This window comes from Poromitra crassiceps, assembly GCF_964638095.1.
Source record: "Poromitra crassiceps genome assembly, chromosome: 6".
Classification (NCBI taxonomy): domain Eukaryota; kingdom Metazoa; phylum Chordata; class Actinopteri; order Beryciformes; family Melamphaidae; genus Poromitra; species Poromitra crassiceps.
Window position 1 is genome coordinate 27,938,093 of NC_139627.1, and position 20,724 is coordinate 27,958,816.

A 20,724-nucleotide genomic window follows, 5' to 3' on the forward strand; every position below is an offset into this window, starting at 1 on the left:
AAGGCCAAAAAACGGGAAAAAAGGTGCGGCTTATAGTCCGGAATTTACGGTAATAAGAATAGGGCAAATTGTGTAGTGGTAAATAGTATCCTGCAGGGTAGGAAATTATTATTATTATTATTTCCGATAATCTCAACGAGACTGTCAGGCATGTTATGTAATGTACTCAGCAAAGACTTTTCAGATAACATGTGGACAGTACATACTGTTGCAGGCAGGCGGGAATTGTGCAGGTACGGCTGCCTAGCTGGCCATTTTTTAGTCACGCTTTGCAAATACAGAGTAACATTAAAATACAGAAAGTTAACTCTTTATTTTATGGGCGCATTCGAAGGCCCCCATTATCCCAATTCCAATGGCAATTTTAGAAAATTATTTTTTACGGGCAATTTGTCCTGAGCCCCTGTTAATTTCCTACCCTGGTATCCAGTCTGTTATCTGTACATGTACAGTAGTCGTCAGACTTGAGGTAGTTTAGCCGTGGTTTTTTCTCTTGATTCTTTGAGCAGTTAGATAGGGAAGTCATGCTGGTGTCTGTCCACAGATGTCTATAGACTGCCCCTGGTCTATCTACTCCACCCTGCTAGCCCTCACCTTCTACATCCCCTTCAAGACCAAACACTCACTGCTCTCTGCTGGCAACAGGTGAGTCTGCACCCACAAAGCAATGTATTCCTCTCAGTATAGGTTACCGGTTTCAAACAAGAATTTACAAATCAGCAATTTAATTACAAAATCACCTCCACTCAAACTTGAGGTTTTTTCTTTTTACCATTTTAGACCATATAGTCATGTTTTATGAGCAGTGTTTTTTTTTATGGAAAAGTAGCTCTTTGTAATGAAACTCAACAAATTAACGACAAACATAATTAACGGGTAAATGCGGTAATGACGGATAATGCGGTAAATCTATGATTTATGGGCTTTTCCAAATGTTTTGGAAATAAAGAAAGACATTACTTTTTCAAACTCAGCGTTTACATGTTTTTCAGTATGAAGAACATTTTATTGTCATAGAAACTTGTTTTATCATATCGACATCTGTAAGTATCGGTTATCGGCCATAACAGCAATGTTAATATCGGTTACCATCAAAATGTTCATATTGGTGCATCCTTAACATACTGTAGGAGCCTGTTTACTTATTTGAATGTCCTTTCCATTCTATATACCCCCACCTGACCCGTGACCTTTGACTTGATCCCACAGGAAGTACATCCAGGTGTGTGTGCAGAATGTGTCAGATGTGAACTTCCAGCTGGCAGAAGTGAAGCTGACAGAGAAGCAGCATGCATCACTGGAGCTGCAGTCCCTCAACACTAAAGCAATACAGGTGACTGGAAAAGCCACAAGAACACTACAATTGTCAGTAACTGAAGGAGAAAATCTCAAATGGACTGTTTATACAGTACAAGTATTACAAATGCTGATGTTTGTGTCATTGGCATGATCTAGCCTCATATAATTAATGTAAAATAATCAAAATTGAAACAGTATTGTTCGCCCTCTGTGTATATCATTTAGGGGATGCGAGTAAGTGTTGTCACACGAAATTGACATTGAACATTGTTTTTTGGACGTTTGAAAGTTGAGAATAGGAAATCCCGCACACTGACTTCACTTAAGACTTTTATTTAAATAGAGCAACATTTCGGTCACACGACCTTCATCTGGCAAAAGGACGTTTGAAAGTTGAAATTTCTTTCGAACCCGGAAAAAAAGTCCTCGATTGAATGTATGTGCATTAACCGTGACTGCTATTTTCAGGTGTTGATCTACCTTAAATTGAATTCATCTTGCTGTCTGGTGTTTGTGTGTCTAGTTGGTTTGCATTTAGGCAGTGTGTTGAATTCACCTTGCTGTCTGGTGTTTGTGTGTCTAGTTGGTGTGCACTAGGCAGAGTGTGTTGAATTCACCTTGCTGTCTGGTGTTTGTGTGTCTAGTTGGTGTGCACTAGGCAGAGTGTGTTCTGCTTGTGGGAGGTGAGATGGAAGGCTGAGCTGCCCTCCTGTCTCCAGTGCATCTTCTCTGCCAACTTCTCCCCACTTAACCAGGACATCTCTGCCTTCAAACCCTTCCACTACCATTTCCAGCTGGAGAGAGTCACTGTAAGTAGACTTTACTTTTTTGCACTACCCCCCACCTCTTTTTTGCACTTCCACATTGGCTTCATTTTTCCAAGACGGAGGTTGCCTATCAGTCCCCTGCAGATGTATTTGATTGTTCGGCGGCATTCTGCCATTCGATCTTCTCAGACCTTATACACCGTGCGAGCTGATATCCTGCCGGCTGCCGGGGAACAGCACTGTCGCTCCGGCACCCTCTGTGGGCTGGAAATGTGTATTACCCGACTGACTGAGTCTGGTGAGGGTGAGATGGGAGAGGAGAGCAAGATTGAGACCGACAGCCTCAAAACCACCAAGCTCATGTATGAAGGTAAGTCTGAAGCAGTTACTTATTTATTTATTTTCTACATGTTTAGGTTTAGTTTAGTTTATTTAGTTTCCCGTTTCCTCAGAATCAGAATAACTTTATTGATCCCCGGGGGGAAGTTATGTCATGCTACAGTTGCTCACTAATATAAACATCGAGACATTATACAAAGCATAGAATAGACAAAAAAAAACTACACACACAACAATAAAAATAGAATAGAATAGAAGTTAGGTAGCCTTTATACATGAAAGTGTCACCAATGCGTGCCGCCTCCTACAATCCTTGTCAAGTATCATTGAGTAGAAGTGAATATGTGAGGTACATACTATTATCTTATATACAGCAGTGTGAGTGAAAGTAATAATACTAATAATAATGAACATAAATAATAAACAGTAAGGTGCATTAGGTCCACTCAGTAAAATAACATTTGTACAGTGTGGATAGTTGATTATTGCACAAATTGCAGTATTATCATTAGTCTTCATCTTAGTATTTTTGGACTTCAGCCCATTGGTGTGTGCTCTCCACAGTGGCTGACAGCAGCAGCAACTGGGCAGTGTGTGGCAAGAGTTCAGGGATGGTATCCATGCCCATGTCGGCCAACGCCACCCACAAGGTGCAGATTGAGGTGATGCCCCTGTTCGCAGGGCATCTGCCCTTTCCCAAGATCAAAGTGTTGAAGTATCTGCCTCACACTGCGGCTCCTGCTATCCAACCAGATCCCGGTAAGACAACGCGCTCACGTGCACGCACACACACACATGCATACATGTGTTTGGGGGGGGCACGGTGCCGCAGTGGTAGCACTGTCGCCTCACAGCTGGAAGGTCCTGGGTTTTATTCCCACCTGGGGCGCTGAGGAAGGGGGGCGAGGACGCATCGGGGTGATATAACGTAGGGTGACATAACTGGGTCTTCATGCTTGAACCTCGGTCGGAGACCCCACTTCATTAGAGACCAGTGGGATTTAACAAGCAGCTTTATTCAGCAAATGGCATGGCAACTAAGTTTGGCGTATGACTCGATGATATGATGACGCTCCTCTTGTGGTGAAAGAGGAGGGCATCAGTGCAGACTAGGATAGAGAACATCACCTGGGTGGGTGGGTGGGTGGGTGGGTGGGTGGCCCTGCATGCACGTGTTGTAACCGTCGTGTGACAATAAAGACAGGTCATTATCATGACCTCTGCTGACTGTGAAAAGTTCAGCTGTGGCCACTGGCCAACTTCTCTCTCCCAACGAGCTTGGAGCTTGTTGTTCATCCACACATTTGCCGAGTTGCCCTGGTTGCTCAGCTAGATAGGAATTTAACAGACTTGTTGATGTTGCTTGCAGTATGAACGCACACTAACTACTCCTTGCCATCAACAGACAGTTGTGTGGAGAACGACACCCTCTCCCTGCTAGACAAGGCCCTGGATGACCAGGGGGATACAGCCAGCATCCGTAGCCGGGGGAGCGTTCACTCTGCGGGCAGCGGGGAGCAGCAGCCGAGGGGTCTGGCTATGCCGCGCCTGGAGCCCTTCAGCCCCGGACAGGTCTTCAACCACAGCCACGCCCGGCAGGTCCTGGTGCTGCCTGCCACCGACGACCACATCATGGAGGTCAATGCTACGTGACCCTGGTGGCAAGACTGCCCACCCCTTTTACTGGCACCACTACCACCACCTCCCTCCTGACGGCTCAATCCAAGCCCTGGAAGGACTCTGCTGGGCTTGAGCTCCAGGGCAGATTGGGTACACGGGACAATGTCCAAAGCTGTTATGGGCTCTCTCTCTGTGGGCTCTACTACCCCCCTCCCCCGGTCTGCCACTGTCTCTCTCCCCTAAGCATGGAATGTTCACATCACTGGAGACATCAGGAACTAGAAACAGTGAAGAACCAATGCTGATCAATTTAAATCAAGATTTTTGATCCTCCTCAGTTCTCTTCGCCATACTTTGTACATAGCTCATTGGATGGATCTACAGTTCTATATATGGACTGATCGTTCTGGTCGGTACCACCTCCTGCTCCATGGAACTCAGAATAACACTCCTGATTGTCCAATCATGCTTTGCCAAACCCTGTTCACTCACTTGCTGTCAGAACGGATGCGGACACAGCGCCAGCCTCCCCTGGAAATGATGGTTACGTTATTGTAACCCTAGTTATATGATCACCAGTGGAGCCTAGTGGCACCATTTGCCTCAGCGGTGTGTAGGAGAGGATTCATGCCCTGAAATGTACATGCAGGTCAGTCACTAGCCAATAGGATGAGCTCGCTTGCCGGCCTGCGTAGAAGGCAGAGTAGATGCTGCCCAATTCCACACCGGTCAATCAGCGACACAGGACCGGCAGGTGTCTAGCCACTAGGCACTACTGGTGATCATATAACTAGGGTTACAATAACATAACCATCATTATATTTATCACCAGTGGAGCCTAGTGGCACCATTTGCATATGAGGCAGAGCGCTGACTAGTACACTCCTGCTGCGATTATGCCAACACTACTGTCATGTAAGATTGGCCAGCGGTTTATTGGCTAGTGGCTGACGTGCATGCAGATTTCAGTGCATGAATCCTCTCCTGGAGCAAATGGTGCCACTGGGTGGAGCTGGTGAGAAATATAATGACTGTGTTCATTGAGATGCACCAAAGCCCTAGATGTGTGTACACTTAGATTGACTACTGAAGTACTGTACCTCGACTGGGTGTGTCCACTGTATCTGTGTATCTGTACATTTGTAGTTTTGCGTGTGTGTGTGTGTGTGTGTGTGTGTGTGTGTGTGTGTCTCCCCGTACGTATGACGTACATACGAGTCTGTTTGACCAGGTGGCACTTTGAAAAATGATCAGTCAGTGCACAATGTCTATCTATTGTCTTATGTATCAGTCGTATGTTCATATACATGTATATCTATTCTGTCTGTGTGTGCGTGTGTGTGTGTGTGTGTGTGTGTGTGTGTGTGTGTGTGTGTGTGTGTGTGTGTGTGTGTGTGTGTGTGTTGCCGAATCTGTCTAAGCTATGCACACATACCATAAGTCTTGAATAAATGAATGAAATAACTCAGTATTGAATTTATTCATTCATTCATTCATTTGAAAGAATGAATGTGACCATCCCCTACCTACATCTTCTACCCTCCCAACAAAAAAAACCCAACAAACTTTGGCCACTGTACATACTGCTCTGTAAATAAATGTGATTTAAATCAAATCTTCTTTGATTGCCAACTATATTAAATATTCATTGGACCTGACATTGTCTTATAGTATTTTATAACTATAGTTTATCTAAAAATATTCTTGGCATTTATAATATGTTTGTTTACATTGTATGGTCGTGTATTTTTTCACTTCTGGTCACCGGGCTCAACAAGGCTTGCGCATTTGCCCGAGGCAAGTTAAATGCCACGTCGGGCAAATGGATCTAGCAATTTGCTTGCCCGATCAATTAATAATGGTCTTATACAGGGCTTTGCTGGACGCTGTACCAGGCTAGCATCACCACAGATACAGAAACGCATCCCAGAGTGCCTCTGCATATCTGACAGCCAGCTATGCTGATAAGAGTTCTCTGGTGATAGTATTCCCAGAGCCACAACATTAACACACACACTTCCTGACAGAAACAAAGGAAGAGACATTACATCATACCGATGTTCTATGGGCCCATCAGACTTTGGTGCCAGTTCTATTAAATATGTTACTGACTGATTTTTTTTTCTGATGTTAAATGTTCACTTGCTGTGGGTGTCCAAATAGTTAATTTGACTCAGCATGAGCCCTGTGAAGTGTGAAGTATGTGTCTATAGTTGTGTTTGGATACTATTTGGAGACCAACAGTGCTAAACGTGCACATTTGAAAAAATCAGCCGGTAGCCTATTCTCTGAAGTGTGTGTGTTCTTTCATTTGGTAGAGGCATTTGTTCACCAAAGGTCATATGGCGACGGCGTAGATATGTTGGGTTTTAGTGTGCTTCTCCATGCATCTCCCATAGACTCAATAGACTTTGGTGCCAGTTCATTCCATCATACCAACGTTCTAATAGATTCTATTGGGGTCGGCAACCTTTCAAAAGAGATGTTTTTGACCAAAAAGTAAATAAGAAAATGCATTTGGAGCCAAAACATATTTGAGCCTCATAAATAATGATTAACAAAGCCTATTCATCTAAATTACTGATAGGTCTAGATGACCTATCAGTACGGGGTGGTACGGTGGTGCAGTGGTAAGCGCTGTCGCCTCACAGCTCGAAGGTCCTGGGTTCGATTCTCACCTGGGACGCTGTGGGCGCTGGAGTTGTGACCCCCCCATATCTTCAGTGCCTACTGCCCAGGTGGGCTATCTCGTCGAAAGGGCCTTTCTGTGTGGAGTTTGCATGTTCTCCCCGTACCCCCCAGGGGGTTCCTCCGTACATAACCCCCCACTAAAAAACATGCAGAAGATCGTCATCCGACCAGTGACGACAACATCTAAAGTTGGTCCAATGATGGTCGAATGAAGGTCCCCGGGCGCTGGAAAGAAATAGCAACCACTGCTCCCGGCCTGCTCCCTGGAGGAAACGACAAGCCTGGATGGGTCAAATGCAGAGGACATATTTCACCGGCCACCGTCAGCATGAGTGTGTGTAGTGGCCGCATGCATGTGTTGTAGTGTGTTCGTGTGACAATAAAGACGGGCTGCCGTCTGAAATCGTATGAGCATGTCTTTGATGGTCTTGGTGGAGAGAGAGAGGGCCGGCCGGGGCATATCTTTAATTTTCTGAACTGTCCCAGTTTTGTTGTTGAAGTGTGAGAATACTAATGCTCTGATATTTTAATCGACAATTCTCTCATGTAGCCTATTCACCGTCTGTGAACGGCTTTCCATTCCTTACAGTAGGCTATCTCCTCGAGCTGCCACAAAACTAGCATTACACACATTGTTGACTGAAATGTTGAAACTTTTTTAATTCAGTGTATACATTTACAGTTGGAGAATGTAATAATAGGTTTAGGCCTACAACAATGATAAGTAAAAAAAAAAAAAAAAAAACATTCATCATTCAGCCCCTCACCACTGGAGAGGGGCTAAAGAGCAGAGCCGCAGGTTGCCTACCCCAAATAAAATAGAACGTTGGTATGACGTATTGACTCTTCCTTCTTTTATAGATTCCTTGACAGAAACCCAGAGGTGTGACTTTGCTGATAAAGTTGATCACCAGATCCTGGAGCTGTCTTGATAAAGATAACGCCCAGAGGGGATAACAAGATGAAAGACCATCTCTACCAACTCAGAATTCCTTAAAATAACCTTACATTTATGAACTCACATAATCCATGCACAAATGCCCTTAAAATGGGTTAAGGCCGTTATTAACAGTGTTGGGATATATATGGCTGTTGATAAAGCACTGGTGGTGGTCCCATAGCCTGCTGAAGACCTGACGATAGAGCAGACCACCGCCCCCCACCGCGTGTCCCATGCAGATGCAGTCTTTTATCTGGGCCCCTGTGGCCGCTTCTCATTAACATTAAGCATTGAGGCGCCCTATTGGTCAGTCAGCGCCAATCAATCAACTACAGGCGTGTAGCCTATAGGTGAGGAGGTGAGAGCTTAGGAGAGGTGCGGCTGTGGAGAGTTCTGTGTTGGGGCAAACATCAGACATGACGCCTCTGGTTCTAAACGCGTTCTTCTTTTGGAGCGTGTGCGCTCTTTCCACCGTGGAGGAGCTGCAGAGCCGGCAGGAGCGCTTGTTTTTCAGCTCTCTGGGGCTGTCCGGGCGGCCCAGGCCTGCAGAGAACCGCCGCAGGGTGCCATCCATGCTGTGGAGGATGTTCCGGGGGCGGGATGACAGCCCGGCCGCGGACAGAGACCCCTGCACAGTGTCAGAGTACGGGGTGCGCGGCAACATCATCCGATACGTGCAAGACCAAGGTAGGCATGCAGCCTGTCCTGACCTCCAGTCCATACCACATTATTAGCTATAGCCTACATTACAAGTAAATGATCATACTTTTTTAATGGTAGAAAAATGTTTGCCTGGTAAACCAGCCGGTCACGTGAACTCACATTTCATTAGAACCAAATGAAATGTGAGTTCACGTGACCGGCTGGTTTACCAGGCTAGAAAAAAATACTAACCAGGGTTCATTAAGTGCTTAAAGTCCTGTAGGCCTATTTTCAAAATGCCTCCTCCTGGAATACATGGAAAATAGCCTGTTGTGCTTAGAAGAGCTTGACATAAATAAGCAAATAATTAATTAGGCTACATAAATAAAACGTTGCCTGTTTGGCAGAATGCAAATCAAAACAGAAAAAAGACCAATGTATTCTCAGTCAGAAACACTACTTAAAAGCATGTGAAATGTGAACCTGTGCCTGCCCTGTGATATGAAATGCAGAGCCCTAAGCTGTATAGAATTGCTTCTTGCTTTTGTGATGTGCAGAGTCCTTATGAACAGAAACAAATAGTGCTGAAAAAAGTAATTGAATTTGAAATAATATTGTCTGTGTGAACCCTGGATAACACTGTTGCAAACTGGATCATCTGATATGTATATGGTGAAGTGAACTGAGGCAAAGTTTGAGGTGATGCCAGGTTAGCCTTATAAAGACGCTTAGCCTAGATCGGGATTCAGAGCTGCAAGATGGTGACACCGTTTAGGTAGGTTTCATTTAAAATCTGGGAGACACACTCTTATCTGGATCAAACCCTGAGCAGGAACTCACACTGACATACTGTAGGAAGGTGGTTCTCAACGTGGGGTCTGGGGACCACCAGGGGTCCTTCAGAGGGTTCCAGGAAGCAAATTGATGAATTGTTAAACTTCATCATTATTTAATTCGCAAGAAGTTAATGCAGAAGAATGACTGTTTAAATCAGGAGTGTCAAACATACGGCTCGGGGGCCAAAACTGCCCCGCCAATGGCTCAAATCCGGCCGACAGGATGACTTTGCAATGTGAAACTTGCACTGAGAAGTCGTTCAATCCAATGTGATGCAGTTGTGAAGAGGTACCAGTTTTCAGGAGCAAGTTATTATTTTAAGTGCCATGTTTTCTGTATTCATCACAAAATGGTAAACTATATTGGCACAGTTGCCATTCATTTGTAATGCACAGTTGGGGTGGCTGAGGCTCAGGAGGTAGAGTGGGTCATCCACTAATCGCTTTGGATGAAAGAGTTCGGTGGTTTGATCCCCGGCTCCTCCAGTCTGCATGTTGAAGTGTCCTTCGGCAAGACACTGAACCTATTGGTCACTGAACCCTATTGGTCCCCATATTATGGGCACAGCCATATTATGGCTGTGCCAGCACCCTGCGTGGTGGCTTACCACCATCGCTGTGTGAATGGGTGAATGTAGGCACATTCTAAAGCGCTTTGGATCAAAGTGCTATAAATGCAGTCCATTTACCATTGCAGTTACAGACAGTAGATTGATAATTTGGTAGATGGTAGCTGAGATAACCCTACGTGAAAATGTGTTCTTAAAATGTAATGTCATTTTTTACAATACTATGCATCTCGTGCACTACGCACACTCGACTCGGGCGCTGCGCGGCCTCTCCCACCCTGCAGCTCGCCAAGCTGGCTCTGCAGCTCGCATACAATGGCAGGTGCACAATGTCTCCCTCCCTCAGTCTCTCTCCCTCAGTCTCTCTCCCACTCCTATCTCTCCCTCTCCCTCAGTGTCTCCCCCCCTCTCTCTCCCTCTCCTCTCACTGAACTATAGCCTCAGCCTTAGGGCAATCAACCTTAGGGCAATTAATCTGCCCTAATTAAACAAAAATCCAGCTCCGTCAGGTCACCCACACGGGTGCTCTTTACACCCCCTGAAAGTTTCAGCCCGATCACACGTAAAATGGCAAAGCTGTGGCTGGCCAAAATTCTTGAAAGACAGACAAACAAAGTCCATATTTCCAAATTTATATATAGATAGATAGATAAGAAACAGGCACATTTGGAGGTTTTCTCATTTATAGGATTTTTGATTTTATTTGTCTGGCCCACTTGAGACCAAATTGGGTCGGATGTGGCCTACTCATGGAATTCTGGACAAAATCATACCTGAGAAAAAATATTCTCAGTTTTGGGTCCAACAGACGGAATCTTATCAGATGGGGGGTCCATGGCTCTAATGTGGACTAAATCAGGGGTCCTTGATATGAAAAATGTTGAGCTAAATGCCACTTTGCTGTACTTCACTTCAACAGCAAGTCTGAAAGAAAAGTATGCAGTATGAGTACAGAACACATTGCTAAACTGAAATGCAGATGGAAATATGAAAGCTGACTGCTTAGTTTGTTGACTTAATGCCTTTTTATAGGCATTTTGATGGAGATTCAAACAATAAGAACGGTCCATGTTTTTTTGAAGGGGAAGGGGTGTTTGCGCCTGTGACCAGGGTGGGAATTTCGTCGTTTTAGGGGCAAGGCCATCTGGCCTTCGGCATCACAATATTTTTTAGGGCACAAGGCCACATGCCAGAGCACAAAGGCCATTGCTCTATTGACATCGTGAAGGGCGATTCTTCTGAAATGTGTGTTAAAATGAGCCAAGTACACATTCATTGCATCGGGCAGGCTACATTAAACTGAGACCATGATGCTTTTAAAGCAACTGACAATAGCAGGCTGGTCGCAGGGCACTGCCAAGGTGGCCTTAGGGATCTCAGGGCATCACGGCCAGAGGGAGGGGCAACACAGGCCATGGCCTGATGGCCTCCGTGTAATTCCCACCCTGCCTGTGACCAAAGCCAACCACACTGAAGTAGACCACAAACCCCCCATTTGATCAGATTTTGTCCCAGGGTCCCCCAGCTTACCACTGCAATAGAGCAGTGGTTCCAAACGTAGGGTCCGGGGATCCCCAGGGCTCCTTGAGGGGGTTCCAGGGGGTCCTAAGCAAATTGGTGAATTATTTTACTTCAGCATTATTTCATTTAGAATAAGTTAACACAATTAGGCCTACGCAATGCAGAAAAATAACCTTTTGATCATAGTTTGACTCTTGTCTCGACCTACAATAGTCATGGAATTCTGGATAAGATTCAAGATTCATTAATAGCCATAGTGAGTAATCATATTACAAACGAGAGATTTGACTTCGTGCAGTATGCAGCGCAGCAATCACATCAATAACAGAAGATGGAGCAAACAGAAAACAATCTCAAATGATCAAATGCAAAAATCATATCTGACAATAAAAAAATATTCTCTGATTTGGGTCAGAGCGACAAAATCTCTGTGAATCTAATTTGGACTAAATTAGGGGTCCTTGATTTGAAAAAGGTTGAGAATATCAGTGCAATAAGGTCTTTTCAGACCAAAAGCAAATAAACTGTACAAAAAATTGCATGGCAATAAAAACGAGAACAAACCCATTCATCTCTATGAGCCTATCTACAGCAAATCAGAAACTTCGATATTTCGCGCTGCAGTTATTATTTTTTCTGATTTGTGAATAGTCCCATAGAGATAAATTTATTATTATTATTATTATTATTATTATTATTATTATTACCTTTATTATTATTATTATTATTTCCATGTGATTTATTCACACAGATTTTTCATTTTTGGTCTGAAAATACCTTTTAGAGGGAGGAATGATGGGGGGTGAGGATTCGTCCTTCTCATATTGACCACGACATACCCGCTAAATCTCCATCTTTGATTAACAGTAATGGATGAATGCCACATGCTGATGTTAATTTCCTCTTCATTACATATTGTGCAGGTAGGCTGGTGCCTGGCCGGAGCAGCAGCTGTCCTGGCTGTCTGGAGAAACAGCTTTTCTTTAACATGTCCGTGGTGCAGTCTGTGGAGCAGCTGTCTCTGGCACAGCTGGAAGTCAAGTTCCACTGGGAGTTGTCCCGATCTGCAGACTTCCTCCTGGCCCCCCAGGCCCTCAGCGTGTCTCTGTACAAAGTGACCAGAGCCACACTGAGGGGAGCCAACCACCACACCAACCGCAGACTGCTGCTATCCCAGTCTGTTCAGCTCCGCCCTGAGCCTGCGTCCCTCACGCTGGACCTCACCTCTCTGGCGGAGGACTGGCGCCAGCCGGCCCACAACTATGGTCTGGTTTTAGAGCTGTTGCCACACAGCACGGGCCCAGAAGAGCTGCTTCCTTTCCACCCAGGTAACCAGTGTTGAGAGTAGCTAGTTGCAAAGTTACACATTACTGTAATTCCACTACTTTTTGCAGTAACTACATGTAATAATCTAACTAATTACTTCTTGAGAGAAGTAACTAGTAGGCTAACTGTTACAGTAAACTGTAATCTGCTGTGTTTTATTGTTCCACTACTTAAGGCTACTTTCCATCAGAGTGATACTGTAATGGGTGCACTGATGGATCAAATTTGACAGTTGTCTTATCCCACACTGTGCCACAGCAACACTAAAATTATGTCTGCGCATTAATAAGAGAATTCAAGCTAAAAATAAAATGAAACAAAGTAAAGTAATGCAAAAGTTACTTTCCCAAGTAACTAATTACTTTTATTTATGCAGTAATTTGTAACGTGATTCAATTACTTTTTGAGAGAAGTAACTAGTAACTGTAAGAAGTTAATAATTTTCAGTAACTTGCCCTACACTGTAGGTAACTTCCTCCCGCTGGAACCCAGCTTTACACTGCCGGAGATCCAGGCCTTGCTGGTGGCCGTGTCCCTCAACCCCCAGCAGTGTCACTCCAGACGGAGGAGGAGTGCCGTGCACCTCCCCGTGACGCCCAGCAACGTGTGCAAGCCGCGCCGCCTCTACATCCACTTCAAGGACGTGGGCTGGCAGGACTGGATCATCGCGCCGCAGGTAGAGATGAAGCCATTACTGCTTGCCTTTATTGATAATGCCTGATCAAATGAGTTCGTTTTAGCCTACCGTTTTCAAATCTTAATTATAAAGCGGATAGTTCCAGTCCTTGATTGGGATTGTCTGAGCTGCGTTCAAAGCCATTGTAAAATACTCTAAAGACACAGCTGTGACGGGCCGCATCACAGTCTTTTTTTTTTTATATTATTTTTATTCCGTTTTAAATCATACAACCCAACCGCATCACAGTATTACTGCACCAAACGGTGTCTCTGCGTTGCTGCATCTGTATGTTGCTTGGCAACCATTCTGCTATGTCGCAGCTGAAGGACTAACATTGCATGGCGGAAGAAAGATTAAATGTTATCAATATTGCATTTTTTATTGCCGTCTGTTCATTTCTGGGTTTTTTTATTGGATCAGACAGTAGATAGACCGGAAAGGTGGGGCGAGAGAGAAGGAATGACATGTGGCAAAGGACCACGGGTTGGATTCAAAACAACTTGGTGAAATTATTTCAGTAATTGTATCGGTACTTTTTGAGCATTTAACAATACCGTGATAATACTGATAACCATGATAATTTTGGTCATTATAAATCGTGATATGAATAGCGTTTTTCATAGCGTTTAATCTCTATCCACAGGGCTACATGGCTAACTACTGCCATGGTGAGTGCCCGTTCCCCCTCAGCGAGAGCCTGAACGGAACGAACCACGCCATCCTGCAGACCCTGGTGCACTCCCTGGACCCGCGCGGCACGCCCGAGCCCTGCTGCGTGCCAATTCGTCTCTCGCCAATCTCCATGCTCTACTATGACAACAATGACAATGTGGTGCTCAGGCACTACCAGGATATGGTGGTGGACGAGTGTGGTTGCCGATGAGACCGCTGGACATTTCTGATTGGCCCTTAACTATCAAATCGTCCACCACTTCTTCTCCAGGAACAGGATCAGAGGTTGAAATTCTTTAGGTCATGGCTTGTTTGTTGAGATGCATTTTAACTTAACACCACTATTTGTTTTTAAAGATTGTTTTTATGTGAATGCTGATGTCCATAATAAAATTGCAATAAAGCCACTTTGTTGGATTGGATTTAAGGTTATACAGGTTTCAGTAATGTCAGGTCTGCATTTAGATATTAGGTATTTATTCCTCAAACTAATTTGGATGTGATTAACAATCCACACTAGAAATGAATGTTCATGTGGTGCACACTTATGGTGCCCTCTTGTGGCCAGAGTAGGAAGTGATCTGCCCAAAGATTGGATTTTCAAAAAAATGATTGTGCAAAATAGCCTGTGTGTGTGTGTGTGTGTGTGTGTGTGTGTGTGTGTGTGTGTGTGTGTGTGTGTGTGTGTGTGTGTGTGTGTGTGTGTGTGTGTGTGTGTGTGTGTGTGTGTGTGTGTGTGTGTGTGTGTGTGTGTGTGTGTGTGTGTGTGTGTGTGTGTGTGTGTGTGTGTGTGTGTGTGTGTGTGTGTGTGTGTGTGTGTGTGTGTGTGTGTGTCTGGACCTTTCGTATAATATAATTGTATAAACAAAAAAGACCCTGTTGGAAGATTCATAATAGCCAGCTAAAAGGCTACAATATTAATGTGTTTATTCAGGTTGAAGAATGTATTTGAGGGCGAGTATGCCCAAACTCCCGATGAATCCCTGCTGTGGCAGCCAGGGTTCAATGTCCGGACATTTGGGGTTGAAAATGGATCATGTATCTTGTTTTTCTTTCTGCAGTTTGACCAGACACGCTGTTTTTACATGGAGACCAGTGTGGAAATATGGGCCACATCCTCTTTCTTTTCAACACAGTCTCCAAGACAAATTTCCCAGATGTATTTCACCAGTGAAGTGAAGCCCCACCCCCCCTGGACCAACCAGAGGAGGCACACTAGTGTAGTGACAAGGACTCATACCCCACCAGTTTCCCACCCGCAGACACGGCCAAAGGGGCCTGTATTGATGCCCGACCAAGCCAGAGATAACGCGGGGGCTCGAACCTGTGACCCTTGCGTTGGTACCGCTGCACTACCCTCACCCTTTGTGTGTGTGTGTTTTTTACTGTGTGTTTTGGATTGGTTTCATGGGGGCAGATCGTGTGTGTGTGTGCAAGGCCAATTTAAAGTAGGCATGGGCCCCGGTGCTACGACTTTTTCAAGGGCCCCAGAGAGGCTGTTGAGCACACTCACTGAGTGCGCTCAACAGCCTGCCCCGTCCGACTCAACAATTGCCCCGTCCAACCTGCACAAACAACTCTGGTCTTTGGGAGTTTCGTGCCCCTGGTAATCCTGATACACCAGAGAGGCTAATAGCGCAGGTGAGTGCTCTTTACGCCGTCAGCCTACCCCTTGCAAACCCCTTGTGTGTGTGCGTGTGCGTGTGTGCGTGTGCGTGCGTGTGTGTGTGTGTGTGCGTGCGTGTGCGTGAGTGCGTATTCACCCCTTTAAATGATGAATAGGAGTGTGTGAGAGGAGGACTCTGCTTGGAACCCAAGACACATCCATGCCACATGCTTCCATCACTAATCAATGGAGATGACACCACTTTTTTTTACACACTGTCATTGCCAATCAATGAGAATTATGCCATGCTTTATAACTGTCATTGGTAATCAATGAGGGTGGCGCCATCATCTGCATGCCCTGATCATTATAGTCAGGGATCCAGTCACCCAAAATTTGAGAGGACCTGACATGGCATGCTATACTTTTTTTTTGTGTTTTATCTATTCATTTGGACATTAAGGTCCACTGAATGAGAGGTCTGCTCTGCCGGAAACCTCGCGAAAAAAAGTTGTGGCCATTTTTGTATATGAAGCCTTTATTTTTTGACCGAAAAATGTGAAAGAGTTTTTTTTCCTCAAAGTCCTCAGTGGGTTGCGTAGGCTGTCAATAAATTCATCCCAGGTACACAGAACATGTGTGTTGACAACACCAAGTTAAGAAATACACTTACAAAACCTTTCCAAATGATTTATAGCCATTTTCTATTACAAAAAAGCACTCGTTTTTTGAATTTTCTCCAATATTTTCATCTTTACTTTGTTAGTAAGCAATTATATCCTGAAATATGACATCAGCCAATGTGTCATTCTTTTCAGCAGATATTATAGTCATTCCACACTAAAGATGATTAAAATCAACTCAAAATCAATGGATCTGTGGTGATTTTATTACCTTTATGCTCGAAATTCCTCGATACATGTTTTTAGTTTTAACAAAACCCTGTACCCCAAAGACAATACTTGTAACACAAGAAATTCAAAACAACAAAATTATTTTAATCACAAAATGTACACTGGATGACAAGCCAACAAAACAATTATTGTTGCAGCTTTGGATAGATTGTGACCAGTATCTAGAAAACATTAAATTAAACATTAGCTGAACAAAATTATTGAACACAACACATTAAAAAAAGAAAGAAAAAAGACTGGCAACAAGGTCTATAATATAACAAAATTAACTTTGCAATGAACAAAATAACTCAATCACTGTCACTGTCTTCAAGTGTGAGAAATAACTCAATCACTGTCACTGTCTTCAAGTGTGAGTTCAATCCTTGAACATTTGTTGGGGTCCCCAGTGCAGAGACATGCGATGACACACTTGACATTGGCTCTCACACAAGAGCATCCTCGGGCACACATGCTTTTCTTGCAGTGACAGTATTTCGTGTGTTTGAATTCTGCAGGTTTTGCCTCCTTCAGCATCATGGTTGCCATCAGCTTACCACTGACAAGCTCTCTGCCGAAGTCAATGGCAACAGGGTAGGTTGGTTGAGACATGTGTGCTCGCTTGCATACAGCCAACTGATGCAGGGCTCGGCGAAGGTGTAACTGGAACGAAGGCATCTTCGGTAGGTGGAAGGCAACGCATGCCTCCTTTGATATTGCCAAAGAGATGGGCTCGCAGTGCATCCAAATTACCACTGAAGTCACTCCTCTCATACAGTGACACCATGTACCGCCTAGCCGCTGTCACAACATCTTCTTTAACATCCAGGCTTTCCCCAGGGTTACCGTATCTGCACAGGGGCAGAAGGTCTTCCAGGTGATCAATGGCAGTTTTGTAGGCGTGCTTTTTTCCTCTTCTGTAGAGCTAGCTGTAGAGATAGCTCACTGTGTCACAGCACAAGCTCAAGGTCCTGGGACTAAACACAGCAATGTGTGACTGGATCCTGGACTTTCTGACAGACCGCCACCAGGTGGTGAGAGTGGGCAACCTCACCTCCTCCCCACTGACCATCAGCATAGGAGTGCCCCAGGGATGCGTCTCCAGCCCCTTCTGGGGGCCCCTACACCCACGACTGCATGGCGACTCAAACCTCGAACACCATCGTGAAGTTTGCAGACGACACAGCAGTCGTGGGGCTGATCTCCAGGAGCGACGAGACGGCCTACAGAAAGGAGGTGGAGGCCCTGGAACAATGGTGCCAGGACAACCACCTCTCTCTAAATGTCTCCAAGACCAAGGAGATCATTGTAGACTACAGGAGGGGGGGGCGCACACCCCCCAATCACCATCAATGGCACAGTGGTGGAAAAGGTGGACAGCTTCAAGTACCTGGGAGTCAACATCCACCAGGACCTGACATGGGCCACACCGACACTGTTGTCAAAAAGGCCCAACAGCGACTACACGAACTCAGATGCCTGAAGAAATTTGGGCTAAGGCCAAAAATCCTCAGGGACTTCTACAGAGGCATCATTGAAAGCCTGCTGACTGGCTGCTTCACCACCTGGTACGGAAACTGTACCACCATGGACCGCAGGGCACTAAAGCTTGTGGCATACTCTTCGCGCCCAGCCAAGCGCATAGGCCGCACGGCGATTATGACGTCATCACACGGGGCGTGTCGGGGGGCGAGGCCTGAGCGCAGCGCGGCGCGTCCATGGAGATTTTTCTATCAGCGCGTCGGGTTTTGCTGCCTGTGCCTGTGAGATCTCCGTGGTAGGCTATCAGCGGATATCTGCTGTGATTGAGTCCTCACCGTCGTAAAGTTGCCTTTGAAGCATGGCGTTCGATTATAATGAACTAGTTGTGTGGCTTAGCCTTCCCAAATGTTGAGGGTCGTTTTTTATAATTTAATACATAGAATTGGGAATGTTACATTCAATTTCATTCAGACTGCCTGGAGCCTGGAGCTGCACACTGAGTATGTTCTGTTTTGGCCCGCGCAGAGTGCGCGCGCCCTCCTCGGAGCCCCGCCTCCAGCGCGTGCGCGAAGAGTATGCCAGAAGCTTAAGAAGAGTGAGGCGCACGGCCCAGCACGTAACAGGATGTGAGCTACCAGAACTGCAGGAACTGTACAATCAGCGGTGCCTCAGGAGGTCCCTGAAGATCATTAAGGACACATACCACCCCCACAACAGCCTGTTCTCCCTGTTACCCTCAGGGAGGAGATACAGGGTCCCAAAAGCAGGAACAAATCGCCTGAGGGACAGTTTCTTCCCGCAGGCCACGAGACTCCTTAACACACACAAATAAACAATCATGTAGCAGCTGCTACCATTACATATGATAATTATGCCTATATTATTTGCACCTGTGCAAACAGAATGTTTATTTATGTTTTAAGGTGTCTACGCTAGAAAAGAAAAGGAAAAGTTTATTGTTATTGCTTGCATCTATATGCCCTGTTTTTGCACTGTTATACTGCACTATGTTGTAACAGAGCCTACAGCACAAGAATTTCACACGTGATACTTGTACTACGGAGTGACAATAAAAATCTTGAATCTTGAATCTTGAACCCAGTCAGTATGTAGGTGCTGAGGAGCATGGAGGAAAGATCTACATCTTGAACATCATAGTTCACTGCCAGGGCGTCTGCGATTGCATCTTCTTTACCCACAGCTCCTGCAGGCCATCCATGTAATTTTCCGTGATCCTGGTCGCACTGTTCTGTTAAAAGCAGATTGTCAGGTTGAGCTTCCAGAACTATCCTGTGAGAAGCATGAGGAGGCAGATACCAGGATGTTTGCCCACATTGCATACTCATTACAACATCTGCACCACAAACGGGCTGTAGTGGTGGCTACTGACACAGACGTGATCATGATGTGTATATACTACATTGCACACATGGATGGCCTGCAGGAGCTGTGGGTAAAGAAGATGGATATCTACCTGCTCATGCAATCGCAAACGCCCTGGCAGTGAACAATGATGTTCAAGCTGCAGATCTTTCCTCCATGCTCCTCAGCACCTACTGACTGGATGTGACACAGTGAGCTATCTCTACAGAAGAGGAAAAAAGCACGCCTACAAAACTGCCGTTGATCACCTGGAAGACCTTCTGCCATGGTCAGTGGGGAGGAGGTGAGGTTGCCCACTCTCACCACCTGGCGGCGGTCTGTCAGAAAGTCCAGGATCCTGTCACACATTGCTGTGTTTAGTCCCAGGACCTTGAGCTTGTGCTGTGACACAGTGAGCTATCTCTACAGCTAGCTCTACAGAAGAGGAAAAAAGCACGCCTACAAAACTGCCGTTGATCACCTGGAAGACCTTCTGCCCCTGTGCAGATACGGTAACCCTGGGGAAAGCCTGGATGTTAAAGAAGATGTTGTGACAGCGGCTAGGCGGTACATGGTGTCACTGTATGAGAGGAGTGACTTCAGTGGTAATTTGGATGCACTGCGAGCCCATCTCTTTGGCAATATCAAAGGAGACATGCGTTGCCTTCCACCTACCGAAGATGCCTTCGTTCCAGTTACACCTTCGCCGAGCCCTGCATCAGTTGGCTGTATGCAAGCGAGCACACATGTCTCAACCAACCTACCCTGTTGCCACTGACTTCGGCAGAGAGCTTGTCAGTGGTAAGCTGATGCCAACCATGATGCTGAAGGAGGCAAAACCTGCAGAATTCAAGAAAAGCATGTGTGCCCGAGGATGCTCTTGTGTGAGAGCCAATGTCAAGTGTGTCATCGCATGTCTCTGCACTGGGGACCCCAACAAATGTTCAAGGATTGAACTCACACTTGAAGACAGTGACAGTGATTGAGTTATTTCTCACACTTGAAGACAGTGACAGTGATTGAGTTATTTTGTTCATTGCAAAGTTAATTTTGTTATATTATAGACCTTGTTGCCAGTCTTTTTTCTTTCTTTTTTTAATGTGTTGTGTTCAATAATTTTGTTCAGCTAATGTTTAATTTAATGTTTTCTAGATACTGGTCACAATCTATCCAAAGCTGTGTAACAATAATTGTTTTGTTGGCAGGTCATCCAGTGTACATTTTGTGATTCAAATCATTTTGTTGTTTTGAATTTCTTGTGTTACAAGTATTGTCTTTGGGGTACAGGGTTTTGTTAAAACTAAAAACATGTCTCGAGGAATTTCGAGCATAAAGGTAATAAAATCACCACAGATCCATTGATTTTGAGTTGATTTTAATCATCTTTAGTGTGGAATGACTATAATATCTGCTGAAAAGAATGACACATTGGCTGATGTCATATTTCAGGATATAATTGCTTACTAACAAAGTAAAGATG

General features: G+C 45.1%; 2 protein-coding genes across 5 annotated transcripts in view; both read left to right on the forward strand.

Annotated features, from left to right (window-relative positions):
* trappc10 (trafficking protein particle complex subunit 10) overlaps window positions 1–5,631 on the forward strand; it is a 32,531-nt gene extending 26,900 nt beyond the window's left edge. For all 4 annotated transcript variants that reach the window (XM_083638355.1, XM_083638356.1, XM_083638357.1 and 1 more), the window contains exons 18-23: window positions 545–645; window positions 1,210–1,333; window positions 1,944–2,108; window positions 2,256–2,436; window positions 2,970–3,164; window positions 3,811–5,631. In XM_083638355.1, the coding sequence (XP_083494481.1) occupies window positions 545–645; window positions 1,210–1,333; window positions 1,944–2,108; window positions 2,256–2,436; window positions 2,970–3,164; window positions 3,811–4,058 (1,014 nt within the window). In that variant the 3' untranslated portion in view covers window positions 4,059–5,631. The remainder of the gene's footprint in view (window positions 1–544; window positions 646–1,209; window positions 1,334–1,943; window positions 2,109–2,255; window positions 2,437–2,969; window positions 3,165–3,810) is intronic.
* Window positions 5,632–8,072: 2,441 nt separating this feature from the next.
* gdf3 (growth differentiation factor 3) lies at window positions 8,073–14,112 on the forward strand (the record flags this gene model as incomplete). The annotated part of the gene is made up of 4 exons (XM_083638181.1): window positions 8,073–8,343; window positions 12,148–12,552; window positions 13,018–13,226; window positions 13,873–14,112. The coding sequence occupies 4 exons, from the start codon at window positions 8,073–8,075 to the stop codon at window positions 14,110–14,112; spliced, it is 1,125 nt and encodes a 374-aa protein (XP_083494307.1).
* Window positions 14,113–20,724: the final 6,612 nt, after the last annotated feature.